This window comes from Zootoca vivipara, chromosome 1 (assembly GCF_965207765.1).
Source record: "Zootoca vivipara chromosome 1, rZooViv2.hap1.1, whole genome shotgun sequence".
Classification (NCBI taxonomy): Eukaryota; Metazoa; Chordata; class Lepidosauria; order Squamata; family Lacertidae; genus Zootoca; species Zootoca vivipara.
Window position 1 is genome coordinate 25,116,985 of NC_142582.1, and position 13,242 is coordinate 25,130,226.

The 13,242-nt window shown below is 44.0% G+C and overlaps 1 protein-coding gene across 2 annotated transcripts in view; it reads left to right on the top strand.

The window, feature by feature from the left end:
- Positions 1-13,242, top strand: part of LRP2 (LDL receptor related protein 2) — a 139,288-nt gene that overhangs the window by 94,603 nt on the left and 31,443 nt on the right. For both annotated transcript variants that reach the window (XM_035133370.3, XM_060280370.2), the window contains exons 46-54: positions 354-473; positions 1,384-1,515; positions 1,728-1,929; positions 3,551-3,846; positions 4,650-5,166; positions 6,294-6,446; positions 7,059-7,229; positions 9,531-9,754; positions 11,318-11,495. In XM_035133370.3, the coding sequence (XP_034989261.3) occupies positions 354-473; positions 1,384-1,515; positions 1,728-1,929; positions 3,551-3,846; positions 4,650-5,166; positions 6,294-6,446; positions 7,059-7,229; positions 9,531-9,754; positions 11,318-11,495 (1,993 nt within the window). The remainder of the gene's footprint in view (positions 1-353; positions 474-1,383; positions 1,516-1,727; positions 1,930-3,550; positions 3,847-4,649; positions 5,167-6,293; positions 6,447-7,058; positions 7,230-9,530; positions 9,755-11,317; positions 11,496-13,242) is intronic.

Sequence of the window (13,242 nt, forward strand, 5' to 3'; positions counted from 1 at the left end):
TTTTTTAAAAAATTGTAAACAAATGCAATCATTAGCAGGATTAACGTAAAGATGTGCAGTGAGATAAAATCAGTTTTTTAATATATATGGGATCATTAATAAGCTTAAATTAGGAGATTCAGTGAAGATACTATACATTTAAGCAACCGCAGAAAGGGAAGTCAGTCGGAATGGGATATTGAAATTTGATGTGAAACAATATCTTTTTTATTTGATGTAAAATGATAAATAATTAAAAAAAAGAGAGAGAGAGAATCATGGACAAAAAAGGCATACAACTCCGCACAATTGGGAATCAAAAGGAAAAGGATAAGACAAAACATAGAAGTTGTGTTTTTTCTTTACCCTTGCAGTTTCACTGACTTGCAGCAGCAGCGAGTTCCGCTGCTCCTCTGGGCGTTGCATTCCTGCTCATTGGTACTGTGATCAAGCAGTAGACTGCGCTGACGGCTCAGATGAGCCTACCTCTTGTGGTAAGTGAGAAGTTAAAAACAGAGCCGTTTGCAAAGGTGTGCCCTGAGTAGAGAAGGAGATGAATTAATTGATTGGCCAATCTTACTGTCAGGTGTTGGCAAGTCAAATCCAAAGAACGAGACAGTGCTGCTCTGCACTCCCACTCTGCACCCCTCTCCTTCAGCTTAAGAGGCAGTGGGAAGATGGAGAGGGACATCGTCTACCCCTCCAGCCCTGTCAGCCACTAGAGGCAACTCCCTATTAACATGGGGGTTGCGTTCTGAGGCACTATGCATTTAAGTGAAATCATGTATATTGGGAACACCGTTGAAAAGGTCTGCAAACACCCTCTGAACCACCTGGAAGCCCTTGAAAAACCCTTAAAAACCCCACCAGCACTTGCCAGATGCCCTCTAAACCTCCTTGCTCAAATGCCAACTCTCCACAGGCCTCAAAGGTCAGTGCAAAGGCTCTTGGGATTGCACTCGCATAGGCTCGTGATATTGCTGGGTGCTGTTTTTGTGCCATTTTTTTGCACATTTGGGGGGGGGCGTTTTTGCCCCTTCAAGCGCCACTTCCAGATTTGTGGTGATGCATGTGCACACAGGCACTCGTGACTTGAATGTGCATAAATGGGGAGTTGCCTGTACTGGATACAAAACTTAGATCTGCCTCTTTGCACAACCGAGCTGGTGTGTTCACATTCCAACATAGGAGTGCCACAAATTCCTTTTGCCTGCGCCACCTAATGCGTCTGTTGGCTACAGGTTAGCTAGCACTGGCCAAGAGAAAACAATCACTTATACCTTTTGAGGTTTTAGTTTTGCCATAGTTAGTGTTCCGTCTGAATGTGGCCGTCACATGGAACATGACTTTCAATGTGCTAGTAGGACTAATCCAAACAGAGCAACACTGTTCTTCTTCTTCCAGTTTTCCCTGTGCGGAGCTGTTCAAGTGAACAGTTCAGATGTGACGATGGCAGGTGCATCCCAGCATCGTGGATCTGCGATGGTGATAATGACTGCGGTGACATGAGCGACGAGGACCAAAGACACAATTGTGGTAAGTACCTATCGGACATAAAGCTTTACAGTTGCGACATTATAATGTTGCTTCTTTGCCCCCTAGACATCTTTCTTGGCAAACGCAGGGCTGCAGAAGACTTCAGGGGGGTCAAAGAGGTGTTGAGGGCCAGGGACAAGAGACTTGTGTAAATGACTAATAGGGCAAGTTTAAACCAGCTGCTGAAATATTGTGCTTTTCTTCCCCCCCAGCAAACCGCAGCTGCTCAGCCACTGAGTTCACGTGTGTGAACAATGCGCCCCCGCTAAGAAGGTGCATCCCTAGAGCGTGGGTCTGTGATGGTGATGCTGACTGCAGCGATGCTTACGACGAGCACCAGAACTGCACAAGGAGATCATGCATGGGCAATGAATTCGCTTGCAGCAATGGGCTATGCATCCGTAACGCTTACAGGTTTGTTTATGATGGGTTGGGCAGTTTCAGCAAAGAAAGTACAGCTAATAGTAAAGGACCTCAGCCTGAACGTAAAAGTCCCATTTTAGCCTAGAGCTCACCGTCTAACCAAATACAGGTCACTTAACTCTCAGCCCCAGTGCCCTGTCATTAAGCTTGCATCTAGTGAAAAATGATGTCTACCTACTAGGTGCCAGGTGAAAACGTTCCTCTTCAACCAAACCTTTGGCTGTTAAACAGTCTTAAGGCAGAGCTTTCCAAACGGTGTGTCATGACACATTAGTGTGTCGGCCGCAGTGTGTAGGTGTGTCGCACGAATGCTCCCCGTGCTCCTGGGGCTGGAAAGAGTTAGTTTAATCTTTGGTTTACTAGTAAAACTGAATTACTATGTCACGAAATGATGCAAAACTGAATTACTGTGTCGTGGATTGTGTCCAAAAAGTGTGTCACCAGCTTGAAAAGCTTGAAAAACTCTGGTCTAAGGCCTTTTAAATGTGTGTGCATGTCTGTGTGAGAGATGTGTTGTTGTTGTTGTGGTGGTGGTGGTGTTGTAAACTGCTCTGTAATCTTTGGGTGAAGGGAGGTATATAATTTAATAATAATATTAATAAACTTTTTCTCTTTCTAAAAACCTATGCTGGAATGCTGGAAAAAGTCTGTGATGCTTGACCACTATTGTTTGATGCTATAACATTGAACCTAGAGCAGTGGAAGGTGGATTTCTATGGTCACAAGTGAGACAGGGGAAAATATGTCTATGGAGGAGTTTCTCTGCCTATTTGCTTACTGTGCTGAAATGCCCTGTCCAGCCCAACCAGAATACTCCTCCAGAATTTGCCTGATCAGAAGTCGCATATACTGCAGTTTTGTGTGATATTATTGCCATCCTGTTCAGCATCTATTATGATCAACAAAACATTTGTGAAGCTTTCCCTGAAATCTTTTTGTATGCAATCGTTTTGAAGCAGAGCTTCTTCAATGGAATAGTTTCTTGAGTCTGTTTGAATAAGGAGCAATCCTTCTGCCAGAATTTTCAGATCAGGCCATTTCACCATACCAGAGCAGTGTGCAAAAGACCTCTCAAAATTCTCTACCTTATTTGCTGGCAGAGAGAATATTGTGGACATACTATTATACTGAATTTCTCCAGGGAAAGCAGATATTCTTCAATAGTTTCTCAAGGGTTGGGGGGGGGGGTCACCACTAGCAGTGGCACGGCTTCTTTCCTCCCCTCCAATTTTTAACATTCAAACTTGTTGGGAGCCTGGGCACCGTTTTGTTTCCTCCACAATGCCCAGACTTAGGGTTAGTTTGAGGCATTATGGGTGGGGTTGGGATAGGGAATGGTAACTGCTACAGAGAAATGGTAGATAATATTCAGAGAAAGATATGCAAGGAGGTATTTTTCTAGAGGAGTGTAAGCAAAGAGCAATCTGATACATTGCAGCTCAGCGCTTGCAACAGATAGACTTCTCCAGTGGTGGAAGAAATGAGAGCTTCAGCTGTTGTATTGTATACTAGCATTTCCCCCCCTGGTTCGTATTAACCAGAACTTACCTTTCTGCCTGGCTGGCAGTTTCCATCTGTTTTGTAACGTTCCAAACCTGGATTTCTTTTCCAGGTGTGACCGACGTAATGACTGTGGCGACAGCAGCGACGAGAGGGCTTGCATCTATCAGACCTGTGCACAATATCAGTTTACCTGTCAAAATGGCCGTTGCATCTCCAAAGCCTATATCTGCGACGGGGACAACGACTGTGGTGATGAATCAGATGAACTGGAGCACCTCTGCGCTACACCAGAGGCAACCTGTTCTCCCCATCATTTTAAGTGTGACAATGGGAACTGCCTTGAATTGGTCAAAGTCTGTAACCGAGTGGATGACTGCTCTGATAACAGCGATGAGAAAGGATGTGGTATGTATAGAACCTTTTTGACGTAGCCGGTTTTTATATAGTGTTCACATTCAGCTTGAGAAATTGTGTGGTTTATCTTACCATTTTGTTAACACCCACTGCATATAATAACCCAATGTTCTTAGAAGAGCAAATTCATGCAGTAGATTCATCTTACCACATGGCCAGGAGTGATTGGTTAGGTGATCTAGCAGAGGCAACTCCTAGTGAAGGAGGATTGGGAAGCAGTTTGCTTATAGTTCCCTAAAGACAAAGGTGACAGAATCTACATTTTACTGGTCCACCAGGACTGATGAGGATAAGAAACCATTGCGTTCTGTGAAACCAACTATGACCATTCTGTGCAGCCCGGATGTTTGCTGCCGTGTTGTAGTTGATTCAACAGTTGATGCAATCCGTCACTATATAATTGTGGCACACGCAAGGTGAACATTTCCAGTGAAATCCAATGCTGCCATTGAGCTTGTGAAACAGCAGAGGGAACTCCTAGCGAAAGAGGGCTGGCAAGCAGTTTTCTCTTATTCCCCCTACACCACCTTCCATGCAGTTCTGAAAGGTCACCTAACCATCTGGACCAGATTAGTGGTATTAGTGGCGTGGGGGGCTGCAGCAGGAAGGAGAAATGGGAAGGAATATCTCTCCTTGTCTTGCATTACTGGGCTTCTCAGCTTATCAAAACCCATTCCAAGAGCAGAATGGCAGCTCTTTAAATGTACAAGCAAAGACCAGTGCAGAAATGCCACCGCTGCATTATTTCCGGATGAAAGTTGAATGATCTATTCTGTTCTGTTTTCTGGCTATAGGTATAAACGAATGCAATGACACTTCAATCAGCGGCTGCGACCACGACTGCACAGACACCCAGACCAGTTTCTATTGCTCATGTCGTCCTGGATATAGGCTCATGTCCAATAAAAGGTCTTGTGATGACATTGATGAGTGCAGCGAGACACCATCCGTGTGTAGCCAGATTTGTGAGAATACCATTGGATCCTATATCTGCAAGTGCGCGCCAGGCTACATCCGGGAGCCGGATGGGAAAAGCTGCCGGCAAAATAGCGACATCTCGCCATACCTCATCTTCAGCAACCGCTACTATCTGAGAAATCTCACGACGGATGGCCAGTCTTACTCCCTCATTTTGCAAGGACTCCAAAACGTGGTGGCGCTGGACTTCGACAGGGTGGAGAAAAGGCTGTACTGGATTGATGTGGGCAGGAAGGTCATTGAAAGAATGTTTTTCAATGGGACAAGCAAGGAAGTAATCATTAATGATGGCGTGCCCAGTGGGGAAGGCATTGCTGTTGACTGGGTTGGCAGGTAAATCTCAGTACGTTGCAATAGTCATTGCCAAGGTGGGGGGGGGGAACACTGATTGTTTTAATATGGACTAATCTTTCAACCCACCTTTTCCAAAATTTGCCAGGCTTTCTTCTAAATGTGAGTTAGAAGGACCATTGTGGTGTAGTGGTTAGAGTGTTGTACCTGTGAGACCAGGGTTCAAATTCCTGCTCAGCCATGAAACTCAACCGATGGCCTTGGGCTAGTCATATTCTCCCAGCTTAACTTGACTCACAGGGTTGTTGTGAGGATGAAATGGAGAAAAGGAGGGGATATAAATGCACTCAATCAACAGAGAAGGTGGGCTATAAGGGCAATCAATCAATCAATCAATCAATCAATGAAAGCCATGCATATCTCACTTGTGCCTGCTATTCACAGTCCTTTGCATGCAATCCTCAACGACAGCTCTATAGTCAGCATTACAGTGGTACTTCGGGTTACAAACACCTGGGGTTTCAAACTCCGCTAACCCGGAAGTAGTACCTCGGGTTGAGAACTTTGCCCCAGGATGAGAACGGAAATTGCGTGCCGGCAGCAGGAGGCCCCATTAGTGAAAGCACGCCTTAGGTTAAGAACGGTTTCGGGTTAAGAACAGACCTCCGGAACGAATTAAGTTCGTAACCCGAGGTACCACTGTATTGCAATTACAGATGGAGGACTACATCAGTAGCAGTGTGCGTGGTGGGGCTTAGGTTAAGTCTATTGTATTGGCTTTTCCCAAGATCCCTTGGGAAAGCAAAGTGGGTTGCCAAGCAGTGTCTCTCTTTCTGTCGTTTGGGTGGGGAGGGACTTATCTGAGGGATGGGGAAGAGAAGTGACCAGAGACTGGGTGATGGCTGTCCAATAACCCAATATGTCCATAGGCTAAGGTTACCAGACGTCCCCGTTTCCCGGAGACAGTCCCCATATTTACGAATCCGTCCCCTGACAAAATCCATCTGTTTAGTAGGAAATTGAAAAGTGTCCCCGCATTCATTGAAAAAAATCTGGTAACCTTACCATAGGCCTAAAAAGGTCAGCAACCCTTAAGGAAAAATGACAGTTGATTTAAAATAAATAAAACGAGGAGGACTCTGTAACAGGCGCCATGTAAAATATTTCAGAAAACTCTACTGGGTAGATGCCTCCAAGGACTGCCTCTATGTGTCAGAGCTTGATGGTCGGTTCCGGAAAAAACTAGCTGATCGGTGTTTGGACCCCAACAACACCTTCTGTTTTCAGCACCCTAGAGCTATTGTTGTTCACCCCAAATATGGGTAAGCTATTTCCATGATTATTTCTTTTTAGTACAATTGTTTTATGGTATCCTGACTGTGGAAAACCATTAGGATAAAGGCTAATAAGGGCATTTTTAAAATCTATGATGAGACGCACAGATTCTGAATGCATTTAACGTACTTGCTTGGAGATCATCCTTATCTACCTCTTTCAGAGGTAAGGCTGAAAGCATTATCTACTACTCGCGCTATTGCTCATTTCTTCTGATTTAGCAGTGCTGCAATTAAAGAGGCAAAGTTTAGAACTGAAAGAACGAAGCTGATATTCACCAGAACCTGAATATTACAGAAATACATTGTGGGGAAGTATATATACCGTATATATATGAGAAAGCCACCAAGTCTACAGATTTGGGGAGGGGAGGAAGAGGAAGTCCTGTTGTAGAAGTCTGTTCCACTCACACAAGGGCACCATTGGATTTCACCCAATTTTACTTATAACTAATGAAATAAAAGTATACATTAGCTGATGGGTTCCCTGCCTCCTCCCACACGTTGTTCCTTTCCAACCACCAGATTTTTATGTTGGTGCATGTGCTATTGCATTACAAATGAAGACTAGATTAATTTATGTTGTGTCTGTTTAACCAGGCAGGTCTATTGGACAGATTGGGGAGAACGAGCATATATTGGACGCTTGGGAATGGATGGCAAGAACAAGACCGTGATTATCTCTACCAAGTTAGAGTGGCCTAATGGACTCACCATAGATTACACCAATGACAAGCTCTACTGGGCGGATGCCCACCTAAACTACATTGAGTACGTACATAGAGAAGAATAAAGCAACTGGGTAACTCTTCATACCAAATTTTGGGGGTTGCCAAATTAGCCTGCTTCAGCTTTATTAAAAGGACACAACCATGATTACCCATTTAGACTATATGTTAGTTCAGTTGCATCGCTGTAACGATTTATGGGTGTTTGCCACTAACATCAAAATGTTTTGGAGAGATATACTTCTGTTTATGCTTTATAACAAGTATGAAAATTATGAGCAAACCGTTTTGCTTCTCTCAGAATGTCTTCATCAGTTTCTCTTCTGCGTTGCAGAAAATCTGTAGTCTGTCACCAAAGTAGTCTGTCGGCAGATTTGGTAGTTTAGCATTCTGCATTATGCCATCAACAAGAAAGGTCTGTGAATAACAGGGAACAGATTTAAAGCTATTTAAAACATATCAAAGTATAGAGCGCAAACAGCAGGAAGGAATTTGGGACGTTTGAAATTCAGCAGAAAATATAAATGCATATCAGACGTGAGGAAACTTTCACAGCCTGAGTGCTGCCTTCCTTTTGGGACTACTTTCCAATGGTCACATGTCAGCAGAGGGTGGGGCAAGAAGCAGCAAATATTAATCCTACCTTTGTTCTGCTGGCTAGTTTCTACACACACTCCCCCCCCTCCATCCTCCATCCAGGCGAGCAAGAAACATTAGCCATAGCTGCCAAGTTATCCCTTTTTTAAAGGGATTTTCCCTTATGCTGAATAGGCTTCCTCGCGAGAAAAGGGAAAACTTGGCAGCTATGACATTAGCTGAGTTCAGAGGCATCAGACTAAAACACTCACAGCTGGTACATAGAACAGACAGTGAGGGGTGTGGCCTGGGAGAGTTTTGAGGGCCAGATAAATAGGGCAGGGGGGCCACACCAATCCTGTGGTTCCCTAGCCCTGCTGTACATAGCATATCGCTCAGTCTATAGTTTTAATTAATAATATTTTATTTTTTGGGGGAAAATTTGTACCCTGCCCATCTGGCTGGGTTTCCCCAGCCACTGTAGTGTTCCAAACTAAAAACAGAATAAACCTTCAAACATTAAAAACTTCCCTAAACAGGGCTGCTTTCAGATGTCTTCTGAAAGTCAGATAGTTGTTTATTTAATTATATGAATATGCTGTTTACATTCTTAATGGTGAAGAAGCCTATGGAAAGCACTCTTTGAAATCCCAAAGGCTGGGAACAGATAATATGGAAGTGTTCTTCTTTCCATCAGCAGCTATGGGAATACTAAAATAATAATAATAATAATAATAATAATAATAATAATAATAATAATTTATTATTTATATCCCACCTCTGGGCGGCTTCCAACAGAAGTTTTAAAATACAATAATTTATTAAACATGAGACTTGTGGTTTTAGGGATTGTGACTGTTATGTCCCCTATGCCAGTCTATGGGTAGGTAAACCCCGTCTTTTTGGGGCCTCTGTACCCAGGGGCATGCCTTGGAACCCTTGGAAAGACAGAGAGGAAGTTTCATTTCCCAGTCTCGTTTTTCTGAGGGCTCCAAGCATACGTTCCAGCCACTTGTTTACTAGCCAAATGGCTCGATGGGAGTGGACAAGAATGGAGATCAGAGTAGCTCCCAGATCAGGCCCAGAGGAGCTAAAGTCTCAAAGGCCTGCCTTCTTCCCCTCCTTCCTGACCTCTCTAGAATCCCAAGTGAGGAAGTCAAAATACTACAATTGCAGATCTGACTGGAGGCCAAGAGGTTGGAGGTTGGGTTCCACCAGTGATTCTTACGCTCAATACTTCACTCAGCAACCCAATATTTTTTCATGCCCCTGATTTTTAAAGATGTCTTTAGTCACATAGACAGTGAAAGGTAAGCAACATAGAAAGTTGGAGGTAACAGGTCATTCTTTCTCTATAAGGTAGTGAGAGGTAACTTGGGAATACAGGAAGGTGCCTTTTACCAAGTCCCTCTAGCTCAAAATTGTCTACATTGACTGGCAGTGGCTCTCCAGGGTTTCCGCAGGGAGTCTTCGCAAGCTCCACCAGCAGAGACCAAGGAATGAACCTTGGGACCATCTGCATGCAGAGCAGATGTTCTCCCACTTCCGAACTTGAACCTTCATCTTACTAACATCTTCTGGAAAGAATGCTTAGGGAGGCGTTGTTTTACAACACAGGAGGTGGAACTGAGTGGAGGTAATCAGTTGTGTGAACAGAATGTCTGGGATTCCATTTGGGGATCCTTGGAAGAACATAGTTGGTTACGTTTCTTTTTCACTCTGAAGCAATAGAGAAAAAGTTCAGCATCACCCTGCTTATTTCCTGCAGGTACTCCGATTTAGATGGCCAACACCGTCACGCAGTGTACGATGGGACATTATCTCACCCATTCGCAATTACCATTTTTGAGGACACCATCTACTGGACTGACTGGAACACGAGGACAGTTGAAAAGGCAAATAAGTACAATGGGTCAGGCAGGGCGGTCCTGGTAAACACCACTCACAGACCTTTTGATATCCATGTCTATCACCCATACAGGCAGCCGCTTGGTAAGCAATCCATTCTACTGATGTGGGTGTTTTGTTTCTTATTCAAAGTTTAATCCTCTGAATTCTGCATGTAACTCAGACAGAAGTAAGGTGTGAGACAACACAGGCATTTTTCAGGGGTCTGGTTCTTATTAAATGTTTCGCCCTCTCTTGGATGTAAATATTATGACTGCATTTGGATGTAATGCAAAACCATGGTTTAGCGGCTCAGAAATAGGCTTAACTTCCTTCTGAGCTTGTGCATGCCACTTCCCTCTCCTGTTCCCACTCAGATGAGAGGAGGAATTCAGAAGCTTTTAGTTAATCACAATTTGCTGTTTCTTATATATTGGGACCCAGTGGCAACTGGTACTCATTGGGACCAGTATGGGAAAAGTCAGGGAGCCCAAGAGTAGGTGGAGACAGAGTCAATGATAGGTAGAACCAAATAATTTTTGTTTCGTCCCCGTCATCCCCCCTGTTGAGTTTTACAAGGGCAACACTGAAACCAAGGAGGAGGGAGCTGACAAGTAGTGACACCCGCAATTGGATGGATTGTAAGAAAGAAGGGAAGTGGGGGGGCAGGCTGAAGTTGGTGGGGTAGTGCCCCATCTGTCCTAATGAACCAGACTCCACTGCTGGGACCTGTGGTTAACATTAACTGTGGTTAGTTTAAACAAGCCAGCATCATAAACCATAGTTTGAAGTTGCCTTGTTTTGAAACTGATCATCTATAGTCACAATTCCCAGTTTGGACCAAACAGCCAACCATGATTAATTAAAAGTTAAAAATGCTTCTTACTCACATGGAAAGGAGAGAGGGGAAAGGGATCGTGCAAGTTCTAAACTATGGTTTAGTGTTTTCCCTGAATATAGCCAATGTTGTCATCTGGAATCCTTGCCTGCCCATGCACTGTTGCACTTATTCTAAAAGGGTAATTGAATTAATTAAACTTGGAAGTTTCTTGTCTGTTTTGATCCCAGCAGCCCTGTAACAGGGACTAGAAAAAAATCTGCTGGCAGGTTGGTTGTTGTGTTTCTACTGACGCCAGTCCCTTGCACCTAACTTACTATACATTGTTATACTTGGCTCAATTTCTTGCTTGACCCTGGATTTGAATCAGCAGTGCTTTCTCTTGATAGCATGTTTTAAACTAAACTCCTTCATTGGGCTGAGCCTTGGTTTGCTCAGACTCAAGCCCATACTTGTTCTCAAGCTCTTCAGAGCCCATGGGGATCTCGCCTTCCTTATAATGAAATATTGGGCACAATCCATAGTCCAACCCCAGATAACATAGCCAGGGTACATCTGTCCAATACATGTTGCAGGATTACCTTTTGGTACATTGAATTTGTTGCAAATATGAATCGATAGGAAACAATCCCAGTATTGTTCATGGTTGCAAGTTGACATGTGCAACTGACCCAGGTCCTGGTCTATAAACCTGGGCTGTCAGGTCACATCACACCAAAGATATTAAAGCATTCTTTGTGATTTAAGTGGCAATAGTTTCATTTGTGGGTTGTTCTTTGCCAGGGAATAATTATATTTTCTTCCTCCCGCCCCCCGTCTTCTTTTGCTAGTAAGTAATCCTTGCGGGACCAACAATGGTGGTTGTTCTCATCTGTGCCTAATAAAAAGTGGTGGTTACGGTTATTCCTGTGAGTGTCCAGATAACTTCATGGCATTACAGTTTGGAAACAGAGCTTACTGCCTCCCGATGTGTTCCAGCACTCAGTTCCTTTGTGTAGACAGTGAAAGGTATGCATATAAATCACACACCATTGTTTTACTTGCTTATTTATAGCAAAATAAAAAAATTCCTTCAGTAGCACCTTAAAGACCAACTAAGTTTTTATTTTGGTATGAGCTTTTGTGTGCATGCACACTTCTTCAGTGTATCTGAAGAAGTGTGCATGCACACGAAAGCTCATACCAAAATAAAAACTTAGTTGGTCTTTAAGGTATCTGAAGAAGTGTGCATGCACACGAAAGCTCATACCAAAATAAAAACTTAGTTGGTCTTTAAGGTGCTACTGAAGGAATTTTTTTATTTTGCTTCGACTCAGACCAACACGGCTACCTACCTGTTGCTTACTTATGTCGCACATGAATATTTCCTACATATACATGTCCTACCTCCAAGGACTCAAATATGGCATTGTTCCTCGCTCTCATTTTATCTTCATCATTTGGCTGGGAATGGGAGGTGCAGTGAAACTCCCCAGTTCAGGAATCTGATTCCACCCCATCACAATTTAGGCAGCAGTGGCTGTATATTAATTAGGACACAACAACAGGTGAGCGAAGCCCAGAGCCTTAAAAGAGATGAAGATTGCCTCGCCCCTGGTCATCAGACCAATTGAGCAGAGAAGAGGGTAACAACCCCCTCAGCTGATTGGTACAGAGAGTGTGGAGTGGCCACACCCATCATTGGCATGTGCCCCATCCTCCCTAGGACTGGCCAAGACTGGACGTGGCTTCCAGCCCAAGACAGCTTAGCTATTCCTGCTATGAGGAAAGAGAGGCTGAGAGGGAAGAGTGACTGGCCCAAGGTCACCAGCAGAGCTTCAGGGCTTAGTGGGGATTTATATCTGGGTGTCCAATCACTATGCTGCACTAGCTCTCTCAGGTCTTGGTGGCACTTGGAAGCATAGAATTGGTGAAAAGAGGTAACAGACAATGATACAGGTAGGTAGCCGTGTTCATCTGGTGTAGTCGAAACAAAATTTAAAAAAATTCCTTCCAGTAGCACCTTAGAGACCAACTAAGTTTCTCATAGGCATGCACACGAAAGCTCATACCAATGAGAAACTTAGTTGGTCTCTAAGGTGCTACTGGAAGGAATTTTTTAAAAATTTTGTTTAGACAATGATACATCACTTCTACTTCTCCAGGTTTGTGCCCCATTGCTGCACTTGGCCTTAATACTTCCTTCCTTTTGTCGCTCCTTTGTCACACCATGGCACTGCCATGTTTAGGGAGGTTTTTAATGTTTGATGTTTTATCGTGTTTTTAATATTCTGTTGGGAGCCACCCAGATGGGCGGGGTACAAATAAATAAATAAATATTATTATTGTTATCATCATCATCATGCAGCTCACAGCCTGCTATGCTTCTGACAGCCTCCCTCTATCTCTTGTAGTCGTGGCTGTGGCTGGAGAGAGAGAAATGAGGGTGGAGTGGCACAGTTGTTTGTTGTGCCTCTGCACTTGCTTTTGGGGCACTATACAGTGGTACCTTGGTGCTTGAACTTAATCCGGTCTGGGAGTCCGTTCGACGCCCGAAACCGTTCGAAAACCAAGGCGTGGCTTCCGATTGGCTGCAGGAGCTTCCTGCGCTCAAGCAGAAGCCACGCCGGACGTTCCGAAACACTTACTTCTGGGTTTGTGGCGTTCGGGAGCTGATTGTTTCAGCAACTAAGCCGTTTGGGAAGCAAGGTACCACTGTGTAAGCAGCTGAGTAGTCCAATTCCTTAATCATTAATGGTGCCCTCAAACCCTGCAT